The following is a 26,334-nucleotide window of genomic DNA, read 5'->3' on the forward strand; positions in this document are numbered from 1 at the left end:
TCGTCGCATCATGAAAAGTGAGATGAGCTGTCCAACTGGATCATGGACGATGGGGAAATCGGTCATGAGTACAGAATATTGGTGAGGATGAGAAACTGAGTCCACAGCGCTCGGGAACTATTCGAGGAGGAGGACCCTCGATGCCACGATGCGGTCCCCTCTCTCTGTGCCCACTTTCCGCCATGCATCGCATATTTTTTTTTTAGCAAATAAGAGACACCGGAGGGCTGACTCACTTGCAGATGAGGAAGTCCAGTGGCTGGTTTACGGTCTGCTTTGCGATAAGAGGGGAATTATCGCTGGCAATCGCGACAATGTTGGCGGTCAATCCACCCTCCGAAACCCCCTCATGGATGCACACGTAGCAGACTATCCTTGACCCAGTTGGGGCCGGTGTCGAAATTTTTTTTCTTTTCTTGACTCTTTTGCGCCTAGGGTGGGATTGCGATGGAATAAGAAGACGCATTGCTAAGCGCAAGTGTAACGGTCAGGGTGCGAAGGACAATTTGGTATATATAGACTATATCATTAGTGAACGCTTTTGGATCTTGAACATCAACTGTGCGGGAGTCTTACGCTCTCTTTCCTTTCTTCTACCTTCGGACTCTCTTCATCTCATTCTGTTTCCTCGTATATTCTTTTCATTTTTGGGGGGTATAGAAAAGTCATAGCAAGCGTCCATGGATAACTATCGGGATTACAGCAGGTGAGTGGACTTTTGGACATCATCAGACGAACAATTGTCTCATTTGGTTTGCGTCCTTTCTTCTTTTCTTTCGTTCCCTGTATCATAGCCAAGATCGCAAATTTTCGTTATGCCAACCATGACAGCATTGCCACTGACCCTCCGAGTTTGTCATTGGGATACAGTATCGTCCATTCACCGCCATTCACTTTCCTGGTCGGCGCCAACCACACCAAGTTAACCGTTCAATCGGGACTTGCCCGTCATGTCTCCCAGCCGCTGGACCACTTGATGAACAGTGGGGAAACCCGCGAATCGAAACATCATATCGCCGTCTTGGAGGAGGAAGATGTTGAGACCTTTGTCGCCTTCTGCGAGTATGCCTATACAGGTGACTACAGCGTCCCTGGCCCGGACAACCGAGAGGAATACCAAGAACAGGTCGTGAACAACCCATTCAAGGGTGTGTTCTCTGGAGAGCCTGTCCTGGCGCAGCCTGACCCCAAACCCAGCGACGAGACCGACAAGGGGCAGAGCAAGCCAAGCGAGGAAGTTCAGCCACAGCCGGAACAAGCGCCGCCGACTCCGGAACCAGAGTATCCTCTGCAGGAGAACAAGGCGCCAGAGGAGCCTTTAGCAGCTCCAGTTGAGCCACCGCAAGAACCCGAGCCTGTCCCCGAGCCTGCCCCCGAAGAGCCTGTTGAGCAGCCTCCTGCGACTCCCGCTGTTGAAGAAGGCGAACCTGCAGACGCCAATGAAGGCGCAGGCTCCGGCAAAGGCAAGAAGGGAAAGAAGAACAAGAAGGATAAGAAGAAGAAGGGCGCTGTCGCCGCGGAGGAGCCTACGACTAACCTGACTCCTCCGTCCACACCTCCGCCTCAGAAACTGGAACAGGTCGAGAATCCCCCTGTTGATGAAACGCCTGCCCCAGCTGAGGAATGGAACCAGCCTCAGGAGTCTATAGAACCACCGGCTGATGCAGAGGCCGCTCAACCGGCTGAGCCTGTTCAGGCCGAGGTTGACACCTGGGAGCGATCTGCTCCCACGCCGCAGGAACCTGAAACGGTCGAGCCTGAAAGAACCTCCGTAAAGGCCGAGACTAAGGAAGAAGAGAAAGTCACAGAGGAGCCGAAACCTTCCCACTTCCGGACCAACTCCTTCATCGACATGTCATTTGCCAGGCAGCGCTTCAACTTCCAGCACGAGTCGGGCAGCAACCTGTGGGATGAATTTGCAGCCATGGACTATCACGACCCTCGACAGACCCACGGAAACAGACCGCCAAGCTCACTGTCGTACTCGGCGTCGACCAAGGGTGACCTTCCGTATCTTGTTTTCCATGCCAAGCTGTATGTCTTCGCCACGCGCTTCTTGATTCCCGCCCTTGCCCAATTATGTCTTCGGAAGCTCCATACGGATCTCCTCAACCTAGGATTTCCCGAGCATCCAATGGACTCACAGGATGAGGAGACATTCGCTTTAACGACCACCAAGGCCAGAATGATCCTCGACCTTCTGGACTATACCTACAACAAGACTACCCGTCTCGAGCCTATCTCCGCCATCTCAGCCACTCAGCTTCGCGACAACGAGCTTCGGAGATTGGTTGTACACTATGCAGCTTGCAAGATACGGGACCTCGCGGAGTTCTGTCCTCCCGAGGAAAATACTGCGGGCATGCCCTACCCACATAAGCGTTCGGCCAAGGGCTTGCGTCCCCTCCTGGATACCACCACCGAGCTTGCATCGGATCTGGTGTACCGTATGATGTGGTGAAATGATTGATATGATATGACTTATGTTTTGTTTCTGTTCCTTGTCTATTGAACTCTCTTTCCGTTAGCTATTTCTTTTGTCTTCTCGTTTTCTCATGCGACATGTATATCAAAGAGTGCACACGCACAGACACAGATCAAACACAGACACGACCTTCACGTATATGCATTTGGATTGTCTTGGAACAAATGGGTCGCTGGAGTCTGGCTGAACCTTACGCTATGTTTACTCATCCTTCCGCCTATGACGAATTTCCTTGCGTGATCCAACCTTGAATGATAATTTGTTGAAAGCCTTCCGTCCTGGACGATCATAGATAATTTCTACGTTACTGTTACATTAGGTCCCCACCTCGCCAAGGGAGCATGGGCCTTTTTTCCATGTCTTATTGATCAGATCTAACACCGTCTGAAGGTTGCTTCCGTTTCACAAGCAACACGGGAAGGTTTAGACTGTCGGTGTCCGTCTTGGATGCATCCACTCCCTTTCGTTCTACCTCCCCGATTGGGCATTTGCGCCTTCATTCAATCCTTCCGCTTACTGATCCGCCAGCGTGGGATTGGATTGGATGTCCTTGGCCAGATGAATCTGGCGGCGGAATTAGTGGTGATCACCTCTCCTAGCTTGTTCCTCATCGTCCATCCCTGTCAATATCTTCCTGGCTGATCGTGTCTTAGGGATAAACCGGCAGAATATCAAGAAGGGAGGGGTTCCGGAGTTAGCGCACGATGACCTCGAACAAAAGACCTATTGACTGCATGAGGAGGCCCTAAAGGAATCAATTTCGAATATCTGCAGCCACGCCAGACCGGATGCAAAGCGGACCCCTCCTTGCTGCAGGCTATATTAAAAATGCGCATTCGCAAGAAGTAGGACCCATCACACAAACGAGGACCCGTGTATTTAGCCGCGATAAGAGAAGAGCAAAAACAAAGCCAGCCGACTATTCCGCAGCGGAGGATGGAAGCGCTGTTTCTGAGAATTGATACCGAGTGCATTGAGCCCAAGAGATTTGGGTCTAGCTGTACATACCAAGGTCCATGCGGATGAGCTCATAGTTGGGTATGGCGGGCCGATGGAGTCAACCACGTCTCTCTGGCGACTGGTACAACGCCAAGAATAGTCGGATTTGAATCCAGAGGTTGGCTGGGCCGTATGCTTTTTTTTTACACAATTGCCGAAAAATCCGTCGAATGTTCCCATCTTTAGGCGGAAGGACTGGCGAGGAGGGTGGGTGGAGACGATAACCTACCTGTGCTCTTCTTGGCTACGAGTGTTGCTTGGTCTTGGCGGGTGCATGTCTGTGCCACCGCGTTCCTCGGTACAAGTCGATAGACTCGATACAAAAGATGGATCGGAAATAGAAAGAGAAGACGATCGAACTGGACCATCTGGAAGTGGGGGTGGAGGGAGGCGGAGCTTGGGGTACGGAGTATGGCGCTTCGACTATGAGCCTTTGAGGGGGGTTCAACGTCCGGCAGAGCTCTACTCCGCAAGCGAACGGGGAGGAGAGTGGGATCTCAAGTGAACTATTGGATAGCGGTTGATCATTTTCCCTGGCCTCTTTCACAGTGCCTGCTCCTGATCGACTCAGGGTTTAGAAAGGGGAGCTCGATAATGCTGACGAATCCGTCTATCATCACTGCCTTTCTTGGCCGTTAGATAGTACTATTTTTACATGGATGTCAAGTGCAGATCATGGGAAGGCAGCAACAATTCCACCCCAGATCAATAAGAATGTGGGAAAAATATATATATATATATAAAAAAAGAAAGAAAAAGAAAAAGTACCGGGCAAGATAAGGACGGTGTACGCATCATCGATCGTTCATAATTTCAAATGCTGAAACACAATTGGGTTGTGTCGGCGGATAGTCGCAATATTGAGGTTCAGTTACGTCCGTTGCCCAATAGTCGGATATCTCTGCCAAGAACCTCCTGCCAAGGCTCGAGACTCTTTCCATTCCTCATTGCGTCTGACTCTTCAACTGAGGGTTCGTCTTCTGTCATCCTGCATTCTTCTACAACGCAGCGCTTGACCTTTCGTGGCTGGTCATGGACGATCAGTGTCATCCGTGTATCATCTTCATTCCCGAAGTATACGGACAGGAAGACCGACCCTAGAATACGGAGAAGAGGGCAAATGGAATTCCTCAGTGGAATGAATATATCACATTCCTCCGCGCACAGTACCTGTTATCTTTATGAATGATTAATTATCTGGTTAAACATTATCTAACCTCCCCTAAACTTTAACTCTAAAATCCCTTCCCCTTTTTTTTTGTCGTAATTTTATTTTCGTGCCCTTATCTTTCAGCCTACAGTTTTCGTCCACCATAGCCACAGTGAGCTTGGCAGCGGACCTCCCGTCGGTGATGTGCTGTCGATCTTCGTCTTGGCCCTTTCAGTCCATGGGCGAGACGCTGGTCGATGATGCCTACCGCCGCGCACGTTAAAAGAATCTTCTTCTCCTTCTTCTTCCTCCCAGACGTTCCGTGACATGGGAGGTCCCTGATTCGGTGATCGAATGGTCCAATGGGCATGATAGGGTTCCACTCCCTCTGCATGGATTGTGGCGGTCGTGTTACATAGTCTCGCCACTTTTTTTTTTTGTTTTTCTGTGTCTTAGCAAAGGATCCCTGTAATTCGGGCCGAAAAAGACGGGCTTCGGCTTGTCTGGGAGGTAACGCTTGAGAAGCCGACGCCCGTCAGACAAGCCGTTAACTCGTGTTCGGCTGGGGATTCAAAAGGCAACGGATACTTTTCTCGACCGAATTTGGAAATCAATATCATAAACGGTTAACCTGATGGAGAACTAACTGTATGGAAGATTAATTACCGAAGACAACAAAAAAATATCTGCCTTATGGATAGCAGCAGAAAGTATAGGAGATGCGACACTTGCTAAACAATTGCACTAACACAGCCGACTAGTGCACGGATTGGATCGGAGAGTGTTTTACAATCGATCTTTTTCTTTGTCTTTTTCTTTTTTTTTTTTTCTTTTTCGCCCTGGGTGGGGACTAATGATTGAATTCCGAGTGATATCAAATCAAGACAGGCAGGCATTGCATAGTTGTTGACGTTGTTGGAACTTGTTTCTGCGCGGACTGACCCACCGGAACTATATCCTCTGCTGGCCTTGGCGGATCAAAAGTGAAAAGACGCTATCCACCGAAGATCATGAACCATTCGGTTCTTCCCCTAGTCATTGCTGGCTTGAGTTCAATGCCGAGACACTTGCGCCATGGTCCCTCTGCCCCTTTGCAATAATGCGATGGGCCCCTGATATGCGCCAAACCTGAACTCTTCCTATTCCTTCCGGCCCGCGGTGGGCTCTGTATCCCTTTTCTGGAACGACAAGAGTTTAGGAAAGCGGGTTTCGTCGTCTCTAAGCCAACCATGTTGATATCTATCTGGTTTCTATTTCTTGGCCCTGCATTCCTCAGTATCGACTATGGGCGGCGATGAACATCAGCCTGAAGTTAATGATGCCCTATCATCCGCGACATGTGCAGACGATGCCAGCACTGTCCTTATATCTAGACCGTTCCACTCCTGATGTATCTCTGTTCTAGTCCATTGACTGCTTTCCACGCTTTTCCTCAAGTATTCACTGTCTTTTTCTGTCCAGCTGCATTGCATTGCATTGCATACCTTCATACTTTCATTGATCTTGGTTAGCCTGAAGCGTCTGATCCGTCAAGGGATTTTACATGCAGTAGCTCTGTCGTCGTTCGTTTGGTTCCTTGCACTCATTCTCCCTTCATACACACGTCAAAGATATAAGTGTGTGATATTTCCACTTCCGGCACAATTGGAAGATCACTGCCAGACAGTCCATCGTATACAATACTATCCCTCTTTACTCTCTTCTGCTATCTTCTCTTGCCTTCTTCAGTGTCACACCACCTCTCTCTAGGGTCGTGCCACTGTTGCTTATCTCTTTTTATATCGTACCACTCCACCATAGTTTCTTCCTTTGTCCTATAAGCTTCGCGCCAAGAGCACCATGTTCAATAACGAACACCACATTCCACCGGGTTCATCCCATTCAGACATCGAAATGCTGACACCTCCCAAGTTTGAGGATGAGAAGCAGCTGGGCCCCGTGGGTATCCGGGAGAGGCTTCGCCATTTTACTTGGGCCTGGTACACATTAACGATGAGTGGAGGAGGGCTGGCCGTCCTCATCATCAGCCAGCCCTTTGGGTTCCGCGGATTGAGAGAGATCGGCATCGCTGTCTATATCCTCAACCTGATCCTCTTCGCCCTTGTCTGCTCTACCATGGCTATAAGGTTCATCCTGCACGGCAACCTTCTGGAGTCCCTCCGTCATGACCGCGAGGGTCTCTTCTTCCCGACCTTCTGGCTCTCCGTCGCAACCATCATCTGCGGCTTGTCTCGCTACTTCGGTGAAGAATCGAATGAGTCCTTCCAACTAGCCCTCGAAGCCCTCTTCTGGATCTACTGCGTCTGCACCTTACTCGTCGCAATCATCCAATACTCGTTCGTCTTCTCATCCCACAAGTACGGCCTTCAAACCATGATGCCTTCATGGATCCTTCCAGCCTTCCCCATCATGCTCAGCGGCACCATCGCCTCCGTCATCGGTGAACAACAACCCGCTCGCGCAGCCCTCCCCATCATCGGCGCCGGCGTCACCTTCCAGGGCCTCGGCTTCTCCATCAGCTTCATGATGTACGCCCACTACATCGGCCGACTGATGGAGTCCGGCCTCCCCCACAGCGACCACAGACCAGGCATGTTCATCTGCGTCGGACCCCCCGCCTTCACAGCCCTCGCCCTCGTCGGCATGAGCAAAGGCCTCCCCGAAGACTTCAAGCTGCTCCACGACGCCCACGCCCTGGAAGATGGCCGCATCATCGAGCTGCTGGCCATCTCCGCCGGCGTCTTCCTCTGGGCCCTGAGTCTCTGGTTCTTCTGCATCGCCATTGTCGCCGTCATCCGCTCGCCCCCCAAGGCCTTCCACCTCAACTGGTGGGCCATGGTCTTCCCCAACACCGGCTTCACCCTGGCCACCATCACCCTGGGCAAGGCTCTCAACAGTAACGGCGTGAAGGGCGTCGGCTCCGCCATGTCCATCTGCATCGTGTGCATGTATATCTTCGTCTTCGTCAACAATGTCCGCGCCGTTATCCGGAAGGATATCATGTACCCGGGTAAAGATGAGGATGTATCTGATTAGATCCATACCTTCATCCTTCCTGCCTACCCTTATGCCCATACAACCATCTACATGTCATACACCTACATACAGTTCCCCTTCCTGTTCCCGTCCTCACATCACCAAATCCTTCCAGTTTAGACGTTACTTCCATTCACAAGCCCCCATTTCTATATACCCCCTTCACCATCATGTTCCTGTCATTTGCTAGCTGGCATCTCACGGCGTTACTCCCTTCGGTATATATAGCGTTGCGTTCATTGTCACATTAGCACTCTGTTTCTGTTCTGTTGCTGTTTGTTTCCATCCTTTGCTTTTCAGCCTCCTCTCCATAGACAGAGAGATAGAAGTCATAGAATAGAAGAAAAGTCACTTACTTGCCCCAACCTCATTCCTCAAAATAAACTGAGTACAGTCAACCTAGCAAGATAGTATTAACTTCCCACTGTTCCCAGTAAACCCAAAAAGGCAAGCAAATCAATTACTTGTAGTTAAAGTCCAATACCCTGTTTCAGGTCTATATAACTAATATGATTCATATCATCCATATATCTCCCTAGATATGACCCATTTACAGTCCAAACCAGATCACCCGTCCTACTGCATTTATTAAGTGGGGACCTGAGTTAGGATGGGATTATGGATACCCGGATAGAAAGGGTTCTTGGCTTTTGGCGGGGAGAGAGGAGATTACAGTACCTCACGGTAGTAAAGAGAGTAATAGATTGAATTATAGGACTAGGGATTAGTTCCGATCTGGGTAAGGAGGTTTGTTCCGAGACGTGTTTGTTTTCAGTTTAGTATGTTTGGGTTGGATCGGGGATTTCAAGTTGTTTGATGGATGTTGGAGGTTTGGTGTTTTTAAATGTATACTATACCTATAGTGGGGAGGGTCTGGGATTTAATGTTTCTAGTTTATTTATTCTATTAAGATTGTGCTTTGTTCTGGGTTGTGTGGTGTGCTGGTGGTGAGTTTTTCATGTTGGTTTCTGGTCTGTGGCGGTTTTATATATATTGGAGTTTTATATTTCGGAGATTTATGATGGGTTCGGTATCGATTGATTCAAGTTTGAGAAGAGATTTTGTATGATATCTGATATCAAGTTGTGCTTTTAACAATTCATCATGAAATATAGCACACTTCTATGGTATGAGGGTATTTACGTCGACAGCATTGTATCGTACACGGTAGTTCAGACATCATGGCCATAGCTGTAACCAGCATAGGAATCCAATCCAAAAGGTCGATTATCCAAAAGACGGAAAGAAACCTAGTGCACCAGTCTGATCTCAGTAAGACCGGGCTCCCACTCCTTCAGCCCCTGCGCAATATTATACCAGAAGCGCAGGCGCACGCATTCCTGTCTTGCGGACTCCAGATCGCCTTTATCGAAGGCGTTCGCTAACTTCTCCACACATTCTACTACACGGGTCTCATTTTGTTTCTTCAGCTCGGCGATCGTGGACTCCGCGCCTGGTTCGGCGCCCACTTCTTCGATCGTCTCCTGCACCTCCATTACTTCCATCAGTGTCTCTGGGTCGAGCACATGGTGCGCGGCGCCGTCCTCGGCTGTGACGTCGATATCGTGCATCTCGCGGAGGAGGTACTGCGCGCGCGCGAGTGGATCGGACAGCGTGCGGTAGGCTTCATTGATGCGGGCTGAAAGGGCCTCGGCTTGTTGTTTCGATGGGCCCGGGGGATACTTGTCTGGGTGAATTGTACCCTGGAGTTGGAGAAACTCGCGTCGCAGATCGCTGACGGAGATGTGGAAGGGTGAGCTTGGAGGTGGCCCTGCTGGGAGGGTTTTGGGGAAGATGGTGTAGTGGTTCGTGATGTCCGGAATGTTTTGGATAGTGCCGTTGTTATCGGTTGTGGTAGCATTGGGGGAGGAAGATGTGGAGGCGAAGCGACGGGTTTGCTGGAGATGATGAACCCGGGGTACGCGAATGGTACTTTGGGGTCTGAACTGGCAAATGAGGCATGTTCCTGGTGTTTGGTCGAGGAATGAAGGCCGGGTTCCTGATGTTGTTCGGGAGGTTGCAGAGGAGAGCCGCGGGAGCAGTCTCTGAGGGCGAAGGGAGGCAGTCATCTTCTTCTAATTCTCCCGATTCAGGTTCCAAATTATTCTGAAAAGATAAGTACGTGTAGTCTGTACGAGCACTGGTGGTAGATTACACGAGGCGAAAATCCTCTGACTGAGTTGGGGAATTGATGCTTATCGGGCAAACCTAATATAGGGCCGGTTAGTCAGCATGGGGGTTCCGGCCTTCGGAGAAAACGGAGGGAGTTCCGGCAATTTACGTCATAGTCCGAGAGCTTACTTTCGATATTCGTTGGATATTTCAGTGTACAGCGGTTGGTGACTAAAGTAAATAGAAGTTCCATGGACGACATCGGTTCGTGGCTCTCGAGATCGTCCATGTTTGTATAATCTTTGTATAATCGTGAGAAGACCCTAAATCTCTGGTTACCAGACAAGCGAGGCTCCTGTATCTAGGTATGGAGCAATCGACTACCTAAATTTTGAAGTAGTGACCTGTAATGAAGGGTCATAGATTGGGCAAACTAACCCCTTTATGATATTGGAGCATAGTCAGCTATCCTAGCTATCGATACCCCAAAGCTTGACTGTGCGGTCGTGTCCGCAACTAGCGATCCACTGCGCGTCATCGCTGATATCGGTACTCAGCACATTGCCTGAATGGCCACTTAGGGTTTTCACCAATGACCAGTCGTCGGCGCTGAATATGTTGACATTCTTGTCGAATCCACTGCTCACGAAGAAAGTGCCCGACTTCCTTGGTTGTACAGGTGTCGATTGTGGGGGTTGATCGCCATCCACATCCATCCGGCCGTTCTGCCCATCGGTAGACGGTAAGTAGGAGCTGGTAGATTCTGTTCCTTTATACCACCGAAGGTCGGACACGACACTCTTATGTGCGCCGATCCCACCGGTATTCCGTACTTGGCGCAAGTCCCAGCACTTTACCCAGCCGTCGCCTGAGCCGGTCAGGACACGATACCCATCCACGCCCCAGTCGCAACCGTAAATTTCACGGATATGGCCTTCAAGGATCATCACAGTCCGGCCCGTCCGAAGATCCCAAATACGTCCAATGCTGTCGAGTCCTCCACTGGCCAAAAGAGAACCATCATTGTTGAAAGATACCGTGTAGACCTCTCGTGAATGACCTTCCTGCAGCAACAGTTCCGCGGTCGTCTCCACATCCCATAACCGCCAAGTTGTGTCATAGGACGCGGACGCCACATATCGCCCGGACGGATGGAATTCCGTTCGACACACACGACCACTGTGGCCTGACAGCGTAGCTATCGGTTGATCCTGATCAAGCGACCATAGACACACATTTCCCTCTCCACCTCCAGAAACGAGGTTGACGGTCGATTCGGAAACATTGGACGTCGACAGTGTAGCACCTGGGAACCATGACAAGCCACCTACTCGATCTGTATGTGCCTTGAATGACCGTTTCTCCTCCAGATTTGGCACCGTGAGCAGCTTAATCCCACCGCCCCAGTTACCTGTAGCGATGGTCTGCCCGTCTGGCGCAAAGCGACAGATACTGACTGGACGATCACCTGCAATCTGTGAACCGTAAAGGTCAAACCCATGTAGCTTCTCCTTAACCGCTTTGCGGTGCTTAATGTGCGTTCGGAGTGGAATGGTCGATTCTTCTTTCTGCCGGGCGACGCGCTGCTTTGCACGAGGAAGGGAGAACCGCGCGATCGCTTTCCGTGCTTCCAACAGATCTTGAGATCCCTCAGTGTAAAACTCCTCTTGCTGCTCTGCTTCTTCCTCCTCAGCCTCTTGCGTCGCTTCTCTCATATCCACATCTCCTTCTGCTGCCGCCGCATCCTGTTGCTCGGCGAGATCGGTTAAGAGCTCTCGTAGCCGATCTCTCCGGTCCGCGGGGCCTTCACCAAACAGAGTGATGGGCTCTCCGAGCTCTCGTAATCGCGCGCGCACTCGACTATCATCGGTCGGGACCACCATAGCAGCAGCTCTCCGTTTGCGTTCGAATTGGGACAGAATGGCGGATGCTCTCTCCGACGGGATGCCCGCCGCCGCGGAGGGGATCTCATAATCGCGGTCAACAGCTACATGAAATAGATCAGTTAGTAAAGTTCGGGTAAGATACATACGATGCTTAACTTGACCGGGGAGGGGGTTATTGTCTTACGCAGATTGGCCAGATCAATACCCATATCGGTGTCCTAAGAGCCGAGCCATTGATTGTCAGTGAATGCCAAAGGGAAAAGCCTTGTAATCGCGTTGCGATCATCTTTTGCCATCCCAAGATGCGCGGTATACAGGATCGATTGAGCCGATGAACGAAAGGGTAGATCTTACCTCCGCCTCCTCCACGTACGCCTGTCTGGATGGGTGCATCATCGTGGGCAATAGAACCGCGAGCGTCGATCAGACTGCCCAACACCTTTTGAACAAATCGGACGGGATTATTTGGGATGATTATACACCGCAAGTCACAGCAGCAGGATGTCTAAAGGGAGTCGGAGGTTTGGAGGGAAGGTGTGGGTTAGTGGGAGTACGGACGGAGGAGTTCCCTTTTTCTCTTGAAATTTTGAAGGTGACGCGAAAGGAAGCGGCAAGACGATGAGAAATTGAATAGCGAGTGAACAGACACACCACAACAACGTCACAACACCACAGCTTCCTTTTCTCTAATGTACTCGATTACATGTTGCTGCAAGCTACAGGGATTGTCTATACGGCGATCTCACCATGTCTAGTCCTTAATGAACGAGTTACGCTTATCGGTCCGATTATCACCTTATAGTCTAGACAGACTCAATCGGTGTTGTCAATCCTCTCTTTTTATTCTTCTTCCTCCAACACGTGGGCATTTCAGAGGCTTTAGTCGGCTAACCACGGAGATCTCCAGTCGCGAGACACTCAAATCACAATTAAAGGAGGTATCCCAACGTTGGCACGGGTCACTCCACTGAAAGAATGGAGGCGGTCGATTGATGACGACAGGCGGTCGGCAATCCATTATTTATAATTTGAAAAATGGTGCCGGATCCCAGCGTTCAAACCGCCATCGCGAGAGATTAAACACGACCGTGACTCTCGTCCTTCCGCGCCATATACACCGACCACCATCTCTAGATTCATTACTTGGCTCAGCGCGAGGGTCTGTTCGCTCTCTTTCACGGCACGGCAGGCCCTCTACGAGCCTGGACGGTGCGAGGGGACATTCTGTTGCATGTTCCCAACAGACGGATCAAAGGAAAATTCCCTATCGCTCTTTCGCGAGGGCTTGAATTGCGTTACTTAGCGCCCTTCGGCGACGATCTCGTTACTGCCGATGACCCCTCTGGTTTTTCTCCGTAGAGCCTGCAGTCCAACCTGCAGTAGGCTACAACCCGTCACGAGAGATAGGCTCTTGGCCTCGTTCTCGAACAGCACGCCATGGCCCCGATCCTCTCCGATATCATCCTCCTCTCCTCCGCCCCGACGATCCTTCCACTCGACACGGTCGCTTGACTCGGAATCCCCGCGCATCTCATACCGCGTTGCCGCTTCATCATCCGGCAAAGGCCGTCGTTTCCATCCCGCAAAGAACACGTCCGATTTTGATCCCCAGCGTCACCATGCTATAGGGGTGGCCACAGATGTGAAGAGTCCAGCCATCCGGCGCCAGCGGAGGCCCGATAGTGGAGAGGACGCATACTTCGTGAGTAGGGTCGGTCAACATGATAACGGAGCGGTCGCCTTTGCCGTCGCAGACGGGGTAGGAGGCTGGGCTGAGTCTCGAGTCGATCCCGCGGACTTCTCACATGCGCTGTGTGGATATATGGCGCAATCCGCCCTTGATTGGGATGCCCCAGCGGAACAATTGCGTGCAAAGGCTCTTCTCCAGGCCGGCTATGATCAAGTTGTTGCCGATGAATCTATTCGCGCCGGCGGCTGCACCGCCTCGGTGGGTGTCGGCTTGGACGATGGACGGGTTGAACTGGCAAATTTAGGTGATTCAGGTTCAGTCCTTCTCCGTCTTGCTGCCGTACATCACTACTCGGTCCCGCAAACCCATGGCTTCAACACGCCTTATCAACTTAGTATCATCCCGCCGCGGATGCGCACGCAAGCATCCATTTTCGGTGGTGCCTTCCTCGAAGACTTCCCGCGCGACGCGGCCGTCACCAATCTCCAGATGCAGCATGGCGACGTACTCCTCCTTGCAACAGACGGCGTCTTCGACAACCTCAATAACCAGGACATTCTCAAGCTTATAACCAGCCGGATGGTTCTAACAGGCGCCTGGACCGCCACACCCGACGTTGGAATTAAACCCTCCATCGATCTTGACCAACTTACCGGTCCTGAGGGCCTTGCCTCCCTCATCCCGTCATCATCTACCCAAGCTTCCCAACACCATCGCTCCACAAACAAGAGCCACCTATACAGCCTTCCTTCCCTCCTCGCCGCCACCATCGCAGGTGAAGCCAAATTGGCTAGCGTGGATATGCGCCGCGACGGACCCTTTGCCAAAGAGGCTCAACGATATTACCCCGGCGACTGGTACCGTGGCGGGAAGGTGGATGATATTGCTGTCTTGGCTGTGGTGGCTGTGGAAGAGGGCTACGTTCCATCGCCGTGAATGGTAGTAGATACCCCTCACCACCGTTTATTCAATTTCAGACAGAGCTCTACAAGTCGTCATACCGCGATTGGGCCAGGTCTACCCCAAGGCAGCCACGCGCACCTTTGATTTAGGCAACGGTTGATTGGAATTCAATCAAATTGGCGTTTTCATAAAGAACGGTGGCTTTGTACGGTTTTGTGTTATGTTTTTTTTTTTTGCCCTAGAGGGTGGGCGTATATCCTCATCTATACATATTCATGTATACATTTATCTGTATTTTTCTTCCCCCATACGCATTTGGGACTGGGATGGTCGGGTGGTTCAACTGGTATATTGACACTGATATAGAACATTAGAGTCGCGCATCAGCGTACTATAAATAATTACCTAGAGATAAAAAAAAGGACTAAAAGAATAAGAGGCTTCATGTCTTGAGCAAATGAGTACGCTGGATCAACCTACTACAATCTGTTTGCGTGTTAAGCTGCGTAGCGTTACTATCCACACTGATATACAGCCTCTTATACAGGAGCTGGGGACTTGTACCGGTTTTGCAAATTTCTCTTTATATATTTGCTTCTGTTTTTTTTTTTTTTTTTTTTTTTTTTTTAATCCTTTCATCCCCATTCAAAGGAACAACAACAATAGTTTGGTGTATATCGGAGAAAGCAAGAGACTACGATTGGGACTGGGTGGCACATGTATGTTGGAGTAGCAGTGGATGGAGTGGATGACGACTGTCGGGGAACCTCACTTTACCTCCTCTTTCCACTACACCAAACAGTCTTCAAACACTTATCATTTCTCAACCCTCCGCTTGTCGCAATCTAGTCACGCGGGGTTTCTGAAAAAATTGCCATACAAGGTAGTAGTTGACATCGTTCATTTTGGGTGTTACTGTTGGCTTTGTTATTGTGGCACAAGGTCAGTCGGCCATTCGCTCGTTCATTCACTCATTGCCTATCCCCTCTAACCACCGTAATATTTGGTTGTATCCTATGCTAAAAGACACACCAGGTTCCTTGCGCCTAACAGATTATTGCTGTCTCATCAGACTAATTGCCTCGATTGGGCTGCCTTTGCTTTTCTTGCATCAACCATCACTGTTACAAAGCATAAATCTGCGCAACGCGTCTATCTCATTCTACGGCTGTGACATAGATTGAGATCCTTTTGACACTCAGGTGGCAGGCCTCTTTGCTGCTACGGTTTCAAGTACTAGTGGTTGTGCAGCCTCCTCGCGTTTGGCATCTGGGAGATCACTGATCACCATCCATTATACGCGTCATTTATCTCTTCCACTGTTACCACTGTTATCTCTATCACAACTTTTGTCACTAGTCGCGTGTTCTTGAATCCACAGGCCAAGCTCTTGCGAATATCTACCAAAGCTTCTTGCACAACTGAGGTCGCGTCGCGTACTGGGATCACGCAGTCTTACGTGGATGAACCTGCATCTCCATCGGTAGTATATTTGGCTATCTGACCATCTGTGAGGCTGAGTGACAAGCAGCTGTTGCGAGTTGTGGAAATTCCTATTTGTTGTGGTTGCTGGTGAGCGTTGCGTCATTCGCGGTCTGTCAGCGCTTTTTTTCCCGGCAAAAGGAAGTGCACGCGTTGTCAATCAACTTCCCGCCTTCGTCGCGACCTTCTCCACCACTTCTTCCCTCACCCACATCCACCTCGACCTGTCCACCACCGCTTCCATTGCCAACTCTTATTTCACGCGAACTTCAGGTGGAGCTGTTTCTGATCTACTATTTATTGAGCTTTGTCGCGCACCATGGCTGAGGATACCCCTACTGCCTCGGCACCTGCCCCCGACGCCGCTGAGTCGGTCGAGCGCGCCCCTGCTGAACTCAAGGAATCCACACCAGAGGCAACCAAGGAGAAGGAGGAGACGACCAATGGATCGGAAGAGAAGCCATCGGGTAAGCGCCGCCCAAATGTTCTCTTTTTGTTTTCCCTCCTTTGCTCTGATCCCCTAATCGGAGCGTGTTGATGAAGCTCGTACGCTAACTTTTGTTGCTTGATTCGCCTCAGAAGATGCAACTGCCACCGAAGAGAAGAAGGAAACCGATGAAAAGTCCACTGAGAAGCCCAGCGCATCCGAGTCTACTGATGCGAAAAAGCCTGAGGAGAATGCTGCACCTGCAGAGTCAGAGGCTGCCCCTGCCTCGGAGGCTAACGGAACCCCCGCGTCGGCTAAGAAATCCGGAGGCTCGAAGCGCAAATCCACTGGCGCCGTACCCGAACACAAGTCCAAATTGAACCGGAAGAAGTCGCAAGCTCGCATCACCAATCTGCACGCGAAGCCAGGCGAGTACTATCTAGCGCGCCTTCGCAGCTACCCACCATGGCCGTCTATCATCTGCGATGAGGAGATGCTCCCTAAATCTCTTCTGGACACGCGCCCGGTGACCGCTCAGCGCCCCGATGGCACCTACAGGGAAGACTACGCCGAAGGCGGCAAACGTGCTCACGAGAGGACCTTCCCGGTGATGTTCTTTGAAACGAATGAGTTGTAAGTAACGTGTTCCTTGCTTCACCTTTCTCGTGGATGTGTCAACTGATGGCAACCTCAGTGCCTGGATTCCCAACACGGATTTGTCCCCGCTCGAGCCCGCCGCATGCAAGGAAGTGTCGGAGAAGGGCAAATCGAAACTGCTTTTGGCCGCATATTCCGTGGCTGCTGATGGTCACGATCTTCAGCACTTCAAGACCCTGTTAGCCGATCACCAGCGTGCGATCGAACAGGAAGAAGAAGAGCGGGAGGCCCAGGCGGCCGCAAAGGCAGCTGCCAAGGCTGAAAAGGATGCTAAGAAGAACAAGCGGAAGAGCATGGAGATTGTCGATGACGAAGATATTGACATGGAAGATGCAGACGAGGAAGCCAAGAAGCCTAAGAGCTCCAAGAAGAGAAAGAAGGACGCTGAAGCCGACGCAGAGGAGAAGGTGAGAAAATAAGGCGCCCGGGAGAAGATGGCTTGAATGCTAACCGTGCATGATATTTTAGCCTGCTAAGACTCCCAAGACCGGCACCAAGCTCAAGCTGACAACCCCGAAGACTCCCGCCAGTGAGAAGAAGGCCCCTGCTTCGAGCAAGACCAAGCAGACTGCCAGCACCAAGAAGTCCGGCAAGGCCGCTGCCAGTGACGAGAGTGAGGAGAGCACGCCCCCGGCGCCTAAGGAGCCAGAGAAGCAGGTCAACCCAGAGGAGGCCAAGGCGAAGAAGGAGAAAGAGAGTACGATGCCCCGACAGTCAACTGGTCGTTTGTAAAAGCGAAAACTAACAAGAGACAGTTCTTTTCGTTCGCCATAAGCTCCAGAAGGGCTTCATCTCCCGTGATCAACCTCCCCAGGAGGAAGAGATGACATCGATGTCAACCTATTTCACAAAGTTGGAAAACTATCAAGACCTCGAGGTTTCTATCATCCGTTCAACGAAAATCAATAAGGTTTTGAAGATGATTGTCAAGCTTAGCTCCATTCCTCGGGACGAGGAGTTCCATTTCCGTCGCCGTGCCGTGGATCTCTTGTCCAAGTGGAAGACTGTGCTTGATGCAGATACCACTCCAGGCCCTTCGGAGGATAAGAGGAAGCCCAGGGCTAACGGCGTCCACAAAGAGGACAGCGTGGAGACCCCTGCCCGTGGGGACACGGAAGGCGAAAAAGAGGATGAGCCCAAGCCAACTAAGCCTGAGACCAAGGACGAGGAGATGACCGATGCGGATGCTAAGGAGAAGACCGAGGCCCCTGAGGCAGCAAAGGAGGAATCTGACAAGACGACCTCCAAGGCCGACGAACCAGCCGTCGAAAAGACCACAGAGGAAAAGGGCTCTGAGGAGAAGACAACAGAGGAGAAACCTGCCGGAGAGAAAACAGAGGAAAAGACTGCAGAAGCTTCTGCGTAAGTCTCGGTCTAAACTCGTGTTTTATCTCAGATTCTTTCTGCTCTGGTGTCCTTGGTTCTCGTTGCTGTCTCACATGCGCTGCTTTTACCATGGTCTTGGTTTTTTAGCCGCTCTGCTAGTGTTTCCATCTCCTTTCTCTTACTCCCAGTTCTTCATTTTGGAAATGAGCCTTGAACCTGGGAATTTCAAGAATATTCATAATAAGCTTGATGACTTCCCTTTCTTCGCTTCTTTTCTATACCTCCTACCCTTCCTTTTGGACCTCTCTCACATCGCCACTGTACATCTAACCTCTTCAATGGACACCCGACCCGGTGTCACCGACTAAAACCTGGAATCAAGAACTAGCGACGGAACCAGACCCATAGGATATTTTGACGGAAAAGCCCTGGACAGAGACAGATCCTGCATAAAGAGGTCGGAGCTGAGTTTGACCAATTGGGATTTCGGATAGCGAAAGCTACAACATGAGTTGTGATGTAGTCAGCCGGTCTCCTTTTTCTTAAAATTATTCAGCGTATGGATGGATGGTGTTCATCATTTGCCGTTTCTTTCAGTATTGTGTCTAATTGTGCCCTTTCTTTTTGTCTGTGCTTGATCACTTCGAGAATGTTACTTGTTCCGCTTGGTTGTACTGTGATCGTTTGATCCTCGTCAATAACTCTAGTGAGCCAATAAATACTGCTTTTGATTATTGGACAACTTTGGAGTACCGTACAGGCCACTAGCTGCCACTTCCGCAGCTCGATGAAACTTGTAGCAGTATGCCTGGGGCTGGTTAAAGGAAGATGTTTAGTTGTGTGGCCTTTTTGGTGGATAGAGATGCATTGATTCCGTATGTCCGTATGTGGAGTTTTTTTAAGTGGCTATTGATATGCCAGGCTTGAGATAAACCAAAACTTTTCTATATGATCGGTACTTATGCTTGCATTTACATCCCTGGAACTGTATTTATTTAGTACACTATTTAGGTGTAGTTGGAACAGTGAATTTAGCACTGAAAAGTTGACATAGAAGATAAATAAAAGAATAGATGTAGGGATATAAGCTATGGATAAAACAGATGTAAATTTCGGACAGGGCCTATCGTTTATTCTTAGTAAGTACCATAAGTGTAGTTCTCATATCTTAGTTGATACTTGATCTACACAGAATATTCAATTGAATGTTCAGTAGATTAGGACGATAATGAAGCGTAATATCTATAACAAGAGGCAAATAGGAGGGATACAATCATAGAGGTGGGGAATATATGCAGAAAATATCAGAAGGTATAGTCATCATAAAAAGCGAAGCAAAAAAAAAAAAAAGCTTTAGGCATGGGGTGAAAGAGGCTAAGAAAAAGAAAGAAAAGAATCTGTGCATACCAGTGCCAGTCGAACATCACCACCCCCTCCATTTGATTGCAGCTGTAAACCTCGCCCTCTTGAACCCACAAGGTTCCAAAATCTCCTTGAGATGAGGCTTCCACCAGTCCTCGTGACAATCATGGATTACAGTCGCAAGTGCATACTCCATATACTCGGGGAAAAACCCACTATACTCCCAATCCACAATCCCAGTGATCTTGCCATCCTTCACCATGATATTCCGCGCAGCTAAGTCTCCATGTGTCAGCACGAACTTCTGTTCTCCAGTTCCACGCATCCCAGGCAGTAGCCGTGCCCATATCTTCTTCGCAATGGGGGATTTCACCCGCTCAAGACACCAACTATCAAACTCCTCTTCGGACTCAAAGGGTCCCATGAAATGAATCTCGAGGCGATCATAGAAGTTTTTCGTCTCCTGTCGGTTTATACGACCGATGTACGGTTGTGTGCATTGCCGGAAGAGGCGTAGTTGCTCCTTGAGCTGTTGTTTTATGGACTTTCGTTCCTCCTTGGTCATGGTATGCCAGACGTTGTCGAGTGAGTCCCCCTCGACGAGATCTGACACGGTTACAGTAATTTCGTGATCGACATCGTAGCAGCCCAAAACCTGCGGTGCTAAGATTCCAGGTTGCTGCGAAGCATAATGCATCATGTCGGCCTCGGATCGCGCGAAACCACGAGTTGACTTTTGTTTGACTGCGACTACCCGGCCACCTGATGCTCTGGACTCGAGGACTCGATTACCGAAGTAATTGTAGAGTTCTTTGCCTTGGATGGCGTCTGTGTAGGAGAATTGGTAGGGGGATTTGGATTTAGATTTAGAGGGCATTTTGGATAATCTGTGGTTATTCCTATCTGCTATCACGAAAGTAGAATGGGCGGGATGTATGTTGGAGGTATTATGTAGAAAATAGCTGTGATGGGATATTCTCAGTGAATGATAATCTTATGGATTTGGTATGTAGGAGCGAATAGGTAGTTATTTCCTTCCACAAGATATAACACGGCGCAATTGGGCCTTCGATGGATGTGGGAAGGTTATGTACTCGTTTCGCTGCAAGGCTTCATTATTAGACGGATAATCTTACGACTCCGGGCTAATGCAGCGCCTTTCACCGAGATTTATCTGACACCTTTAGAAAAGATGTACAACCGTGGCCTATTTTGAGGTCTGCATCCTTGCTCCAGTCAACCATATTGATCCGCGAATGGGTTATGTCTCGGTTGATAGGCCGCTAAAAGTGCGGAGAAGCGGCGGGATGCTTCTATTTATAGGTCCGTCTGTGCACCAATCTTCTACTGGTGTATAAGTGAACTGTTTTGGTTCGAGTTTGATCCTATTACCCAATTCAGATACCGCTGCTTTTATGAGGGTGCTTCCTTCTTGTATAATCTTCAAGGGGAATGTTCATATTGAGGGACGGTATCAAGATAAGGCCTTACCACCTGATTGGAGAATCGAAGTCAGTCAAAATGGAGGGGACAACAGATGAGATAGGCCTTCGATGGCTTCAAAAGGTCTTTATCCCTGCAACAACCAGCCGTACAGTTGGAAGATATCGTCTAGTCATTCTAGACGGCCACGGGAGCCATCTAACACCTGGTTTTGATAAGGCCTGCAGGGATAATGATATTATTACTGACTGTATGCCTGCTCATTCTTCGCATCTCTTACAACCACTCGATGCTGGTTGTTTTGGCCCTTTAAAGCGTGCTTACAGAGGCCTTGTTGAGTAAAAGGTGCGCTTCGGTTACAACCATATTGACAAGTTTGACTTCCTTAAAGCATATCCAACAGCTCATCTAGAGGTCTTTACACCTCAAAATTTCCAGAATGGCTTCACCGCAGCTGGAATCTATTCATTTGATCCAAAGAGGATGCTTTAGGAGCTAAATGTCTGTGTATTAACCCCAACCCCCCTCCAAGCCGTGCATCAACCAACTCATCTTGGCTTGCTACGCCTCATACACCCCGGCAATTACGCAAGCAAGCATCCTCAGTCAAGAAGATCCTAAAACAACGCTTTCAATCGGGAAATACGGTAGTGGTTACATGCAGGCGGAGGAGGTTCAGCACGACCCAAGGAAGGTTGAAAACTAAACAAGATGCCCGAGCAGCGAATCAAAGCCGGGCTTTGCGCCAAGCCGAAGAAAAGGCAGGTGAGTAATGCGAAGCTTTGGAGGTGGCCGGCGGAGGCGGCAGAAGAGGTGCGTGGATAAACCCTTCACTCCGTTCCTCCAATTTCAGGGCTCGATGCTTCTTTTGCGTACCGCCCTCTCAGCGCTTTTGACTTTGCCTTTCCTCTCACTACTCAGAATTTCTTAGAAAAGTTAATATGTGAACTCTTGTCACTCTGGGGGCGATAGAGACGCTCGATTGGTTCAGCTAAGGGAAGAGAGTTTTATCTATCAATATGTCTCAAGGCTCGTAGCAAGATCGATGATGAATGGCGTCGATCATAGGTTGTCATGAGTACAATGAGCTCAAAAGGCAATCAGCCATGTTACTTCCTGTTAAGCAAAACTGTACTCCGTAGCTAATTGACTAGTGAGCATCTGTCGCCGAGGTATCAATTATATCATGCGGACTCAAACCCCATCGCGTTACCTATTCCTCCCTTTTCTATTCGTCTATGGTCAGCAGTATGAAATGTCGTACTTTGACTTACCGAACGCGGTTCCATGGTCCAAAATGCCCTCTGTGATTGAAAGAGCCACACCAATGGCCAATAGTCAATACAGGCTCTAACTTCAGTCAATTATAGTCGTTATAAAAGACTAGGCCCATGGCACGTCGCCGCAGTTTTTTCAACACACAACTTCTCTATGTAAATCACGTTCTAGACTCAATAGGCGGCTTAGGTGGGCCGTTTTCGGCGACTTGGAACACTGCCAGTCCAGATAATCCTAGGACGAGATCTTCGAAATCTAGATCACGCAGAGAATCATCATGACCTCACAAATGCCTGAGCTTGTTCATTCTCTACGTGTTCCGACATCCCAACATAAAGAACTCGATTAAATAAGTGCGTCAACCCTAGCGATCGAATAACATTTCAACTCAAACGACTACACCACTACGACCAGCAACACAAATTCGATCTTCACCAGAACCAAAATGTTTTGTAACTTTGCAATTTTATTCATCTGGTACCTTCTTTGCCGGCCTTCACTTGGATGGGGAGATGTCGGTCATCGTACGGTTGCATACATAGCCGAGCACCATCTCACCAAGGAGGGTATAGGGCTGCTTAATGACCTCCTGCCAAAGAAGCATGGTTTCGACGTCTCAGACGCGGCCGTATGGCCCGATCACATCAAACATCGGCATCCTGAGACTGCACCTTGGCATTATGTTGGTATGTCAAATCTTCCCCCTTCACAGATTAACAAGAAATGTTGATTGCCTGTATAGATGTGGACGATGATCCTTTAAATAATCACTGCAAAATATCACCTCTTCCGAGGGACTGCGAAACTACAGGCTGCATCATCTCACTTATGAAAGATATGGTTAGGCTCCCCTTTTATCCGTGATGAACCTTATCGGAGCTGAATTAGCCATAGACTGCTCAAGTAAATGACCATAGCGCCAACCAAACAGAAGCTGTTATGTTCTTGTTCCACTTCTTTGGTGACCTCCATATGCCCTTGCATGTGGAAGGTTACGCGAAAGGAGGAACCAAGGTCGATGTCTCTTTTGATGGTCACAGTGATCATCTCCACAGTATCTGGGATACGGACATGCCACACAAGATTAACGGCATCAAACATAGACAAAAGCATAACGCAGAAAAGCCGGCATCCCAGAAGTGGGCCGAGCATCTCCTCCAACAGAACAAACACAGGCCGACTACCGCCGAGTGCACGGATGTGACCAACCCCCATAGATGCATCAAGCTGTGGGCGGATGAGTCCAATCGGCTGAATTGTGCTGTTGTTTTTAAAAGGGGGATCCCGTATATCACAAACGAAGATCTCGCGGGCGAGTACTATGACGATGCCGCCCCGATCATTGAGGAACAAATTTATAAAGCGGGCGTCCGTCTGGCAGCCTGGATCAATGCCCTAGCGGAGGAGCGTCGCTCCAGAACCGGTTTTGTTGTGCAGGGAGATCGGTTAGATCTGTGACGCCCTTTTGGCTGGATGATCCTCTAACAAAGACCGTGTTGGGATCAGTAAAGATGAACTACTGATATTGGTCCAAAAAGCTGAAGGTCGCCCTTCGTGCGATATCCAATTGTGTTCGCGATCAATGGAATTATTGAGAGACCGGATTAAAAATGGAGGGAGTGCAGTGAGAAAAAGCTTGGTAAGGTGTATCTGCTATATATGTCTACAGTTCCTGGTGTATTTAGGCCAGGCCGTTTCGACTGAGGTGCAGAGAGAGGTAATGAGAAGCATCCAACATGGTATTCCTCATCTTGATAAGGTGCTAGGAGCCAAAAGTGCTTGGTCGGGCGTGCTGGATAGTTAAATGAAGGAGCATCATTGCGATAGAGATTCTCGCACTGCACACACGACCCAGACATAGGCGCTCTGGCTGAGCCACCACCGCTTCACCAGGGGGTGTAAGGCCTTTGTGTGTGGTCGCCCTCCCTAGTGTGTTCGCACTTCCTGGTGAGTGTCAGGTTGGCCAGGTCCCAGAACTTTCTCCGAGCATTCTAGTGCTCGTTGATTCATCGATTCAGCCTTCTCGCCCTAGCGCTGTCGTTCAAGCACTAAACCAAGTTTACTGACACTGGCAAGTGTATTATAATGCTCTAGTCCTAAGATCTTCTCTCTGCCTTCTAGTACACGTTGATTGAATTTTGTACGAGGTCGACTTATTTCCACAAGATACTCCCCGAAGCAGGTGTAGACCGTACTACTGTTGACGATATTTATATGAGGCAAAGACTCCCGCGCAATATTCCAACAGTAAAATAGATAAAACGCCGTCTGGCCTCTAGTATAGAGTAATGGATTGCGATGGCGCATTTGCTCCTCTATATTTCAGCCGTCTAAAAGGGTTCATTTTCCCATTATTCATAATCATAATCATTGGCCAATATGGGGTAGGGCCTTTGTGAGATGGGGAGATAGTAAATAGATCCGCAAATTCAAGATTCCGGCGTGATTTACCTCGTAAAAGCATTTTACGGCTTAGAAGGAATTTCACCACTGTATGGAGATAGGATTCTGCTTTCTGCGGCTTTCTGTACTTCTCTTTCTGTATTATCTGGCTCTGCCAGTAGAACTGTGGAAGCTCAATTATTTTATTATAATTATATTTATTCTGCATGGTACCTGCTGCACGATCTAAAAGCTGTTCTCGCTTTTCTATATTCTCTTAGAGTGCGTAACTGGCTAAGAGACTACTTAAAGCATCACCTCGAGGATTACGATGAGTATTCTCGCCTTAGTTCATTTGAAAAGATTAGAGGGCAACAATAGCTGCAACATAGCCTCATATAGAGCTGATTCCCTGGGTCTACTTAATATACTCCTTATCTGCGGCTGCAGCTGCAGTATAATTTTTTAAGGTATCGCGATGAACGGATTTGCCGATTAATTACCTCAATTTCTGAAGTATAGATTAACTTCTTTTCTGTAACCTGGGCGCCATCCGGAAATCCCTGGCGTACACAGAGCTCCTACAGAACAGTGTTAAAACTAAGGCTTTGTATATCTTATACAGTATAAAAAGGATGCTTAACCTACTTGCCATTCCTTCTGTCTTGGTTGGTGCTTTTTTGGTATTTTCAGGACCGCTAGATCGGGCGAGATGCAGAGCTCGTTTATTACATAAATTAAGTCGCTCCTCAAGCTCCATCTCCTGTATCTCTAGATCCTCGTATGCCTCCGGGTCCTTGTACGCGTGCAGAGATACGCCAGTCGGTGTTAACTCCGCTGCTGGGCTTGGTGTACTGTCTTTTACTGTGTCCATGATCCAAGAGATCTCAGTAAAAAGTGATCAGCCACCAATCTACTCCATACAGGAAACTCCGCGAGATTGATCAGATGATCACCTTGCCCTACATATGGAACGCACATTTACATTGGACTAAGAAATCAGACCTATCTCATGTATCGCTGCGAGTATCTAGAATTAGCGCTAAATTACTAGGCAGAAGTGGCTTCAGAAGGTTCTTATAATATGCTATGTCATGTCTACGCTACGTGAACGGCTATGAAAGAATTGCTCAAATCAGAAAGGGTCCTAATCATATTGATTCTACACAACGTCTACCAACCTCTTCTATAAAGTGTTCAGAAACACCTTTCATCAAAATTAATCTAGTCACGAACGATGTATTAGTAGTAGTAGTGGTGGTGGTGGTAGTAGTGGTAGTAGAAAACAGAAAGCAAAGATCCTGTTGAAATAAGAATGGTTTGAGTTGTGGCTGGTTGTGATGTGCAGGATGTGGAGGATGTGGCAGCTAATTCTATTCACGAAAGCAGCCTGCCGAGCTATGGTCTGCCAACATGATCTAGACTAATCTGTTTCCCTTGGCGGGTATTATAAACACAGTGGAGCGCCGTGGGCTGAGGATAGTTCAGCACTAGGCTCGACCAAAATTAGGATTCTTCACGCGAGTAGGAAGGCACCATTAGGCTGGGATTGAAAATAAAGTTGTGAGTGGCTCAGATGGTGAGTGTTTAATGTAACCCTATAGACATCCTACTGGAAATTCTATATTATCTAGTAATCTAGCGCTGAATACTAAGGCTCGTAGTGAAGGAAGGATGAGGCCTGAATTCTATTAGTTTAAGAAATCAGACCCCATC

The 26,334-nt window shown here is 49.1% G+C and overlaps 9 protein-coding genes across 9 annotated transcripts; 5 read left to right on the forward strand and 4 right to left on the reverse strand.

Annotated features, from left to right (window-relative positions):
- Nucleotides 1-680: 680 nt before the first annotated feature.
- Nucleotides 681-2,461, forward strand: F9C07_4468 (uncharacterized protein; the record flags this gene model as incomplete). The annotated part of the gene is made up of 2 exons (XM_041285683.1): nt 681-706; nt 832-2,461. 2 exons carry the CDS (start codon nt 681-683, stop codon nt 2,459-2,461), a joined length of 1,656 nt encoding a protein of 551 aa, XP_041144139.1.
- A 2,318-nt stretch (nt 2,462-4,779) lies between these two features.
- F9C07_4469 (uncharacterized protein) lies at nt 4,780-5,028 on the reverse strand (the record flags this gene model as incomplete). Its single annotated transcript, XM_071511224.1, has 1 exon — nt 4,780-5,028. One exon carries the CDS (start codon nt 5,026-5,028, stop codon nt 4,780-4,782), a length of 249 nt encoding a protein of 82 aa, XP_071364847.1.
- A 1,445-nt stretch (nt 5,029-6,473) lies between these two features.
- F9C07_4470 (putative C4-dicarboxylate transporter/malic acid transport protein) lies at nt 6,474-7,670 on the forward strand (the record flags this gene model as incomplete). The annotated part of the gene is made up of 1 exon (XM_041285684.1): nt 6,474-7,670. One exon carries the CDS (start codon nt 6,474-6,476, stop codon nt 7,668-7,670), a length of 1,197 nt encoding a protein of 398 aa, XP_041144140.1.
- A 1,250-nt stretch (nt 7,671-8,920) lies between these two features.
- Nucleotides 8,921-9,739, reverse strand: F9C07_4471 (DnaJ domain protein; the record flags this gene model as incomplete). Its single annotated transcript, XM_041285690.1, has 1 exon — nt 8,921-9,739. One exon carries the CDS (start codon nt 9,737-9,739, stop codon nt 8,921-8,923), a length of 819 nt encoding a protein of 272 aa, XP_041144141.1.
- Nucleotides 9,740-10,032: 293 nt separating this feature from the next.
- F9C07_1376680 (U4/U6 small nuclear ribonucleoprotein) lies at nt 10,033-12,532 on the reverse strand. Its single transcript, XM_041291637.2, has 3 exons — nt 12,023-12,532; nt 11,853-11,886; nt 10,033-11,769 (listed from the first exon to the last, which is right to left on the reverse strand). Exons 1-3 carry the CDS (start codon nt 12,062-12,064, stop codon nt 10,253-10,255), a joined length of 1,593 nt encoding a protein of 530 aa, XP_041144142.1. The 5' UTR covers nt 12,065-12,532; the 3' UTR covers nt 10,033-10,252.
- Nucleotides 12,533-13,001: 469 nt separating this feature from the next.
- On the forward strand, nt 13,002-14,294 carry F9C07_2230367 (serine/threonine protein phosphatase; the record flags this gene model as incomplete). The annotated part of the gene is made up of 1 exon (XM_041285685.1): nt 13,002-14,294. The coding sequence occupies one exon, from the start codon at nt 13,002-13,004 to the stop codon at nt 14,292-14,294; it is 1,293 nt and encodes a 430-aa protein (XP_041144143.1).
- A 711-nt stretch (nt 14,295-15,005) lies between these two features.
- F9C07_2281565 (uncharacterized protein) lies at nt 15,006-18,912 on the forward strand. The gene is made up of 5 exons (XM_041291624.2): nt 15,006-16,210; nt 16,323-16,803; nt 16,865-17,234; nt 17,296-17,524; nt 17,583-18,912. Exons 1-5 carry the CDS (start codon nt 16,063-16,065, stop codon nt 18,191-18,193), a joined length of 1,839 nt encoding a protein of 612 aa, XP_041144144.1. The 5' UTR covers nt 15,006-16,062; the 3' UTR covers nt 18,194-18,912.
- Nucleotides 18,913-19,559: 647 nt separating this feature from the next.
- F9C07_2148639 (kinase-like domain-containing protein) lies at nt 19,560-20,886 on the reverse strand. Its single transcript, XM_041285691.2, has one exon. The coding sequence runs from the start codon at nt 20,390-20,392 to the stop codon at nt 19,577-19,579; it is 816 nt and encodes a 271-aa protein (XP_041144145.1). The 5' UTR covers nt 20,393-20,886; the 3' UTR covers nt 19,560-19,576.
- A 1,611-nt stretch (nt 20,887-22,497) lies between these two features.
- On the forward strand, nt 22,498-23,767 carry F9C07_1376086 (S1/P1 nuclease). The gene is made up of 3 exons (XM_041291625.2): nt 22,498-22,922; nt 22,979-23,076; nt 23,131-23,767. The coding sequence occupies exons 1-3, from the start codon at nt 22,682-22,684 to the stop codon at nt 23,692-23,694; spliced, it is 903 nt and encodes a 300-aa protein (XP_041144146.1). The 5' UTR covers nt 22,498-22,681; the 3' UTR covers nt 23,695-23,767.
- The last annotated feature ends 2,567 nt before the right edge of the window (nt 23,768-26,334 follow it).

This window comes from Aspergillus flavus, chromosome 3 (assembly GCF_009017415.1).
Source record: "Aspergillus flavus chromosome 3, complete sequence".
In the NCBI taxonomy this organism is placed as follows: Eukaryota; Fungi; Ascomycota; class Eurotiomycetes; order Eurotiales; family Aspergillaceae; genus Aspergillus; species Aspergillus flavus.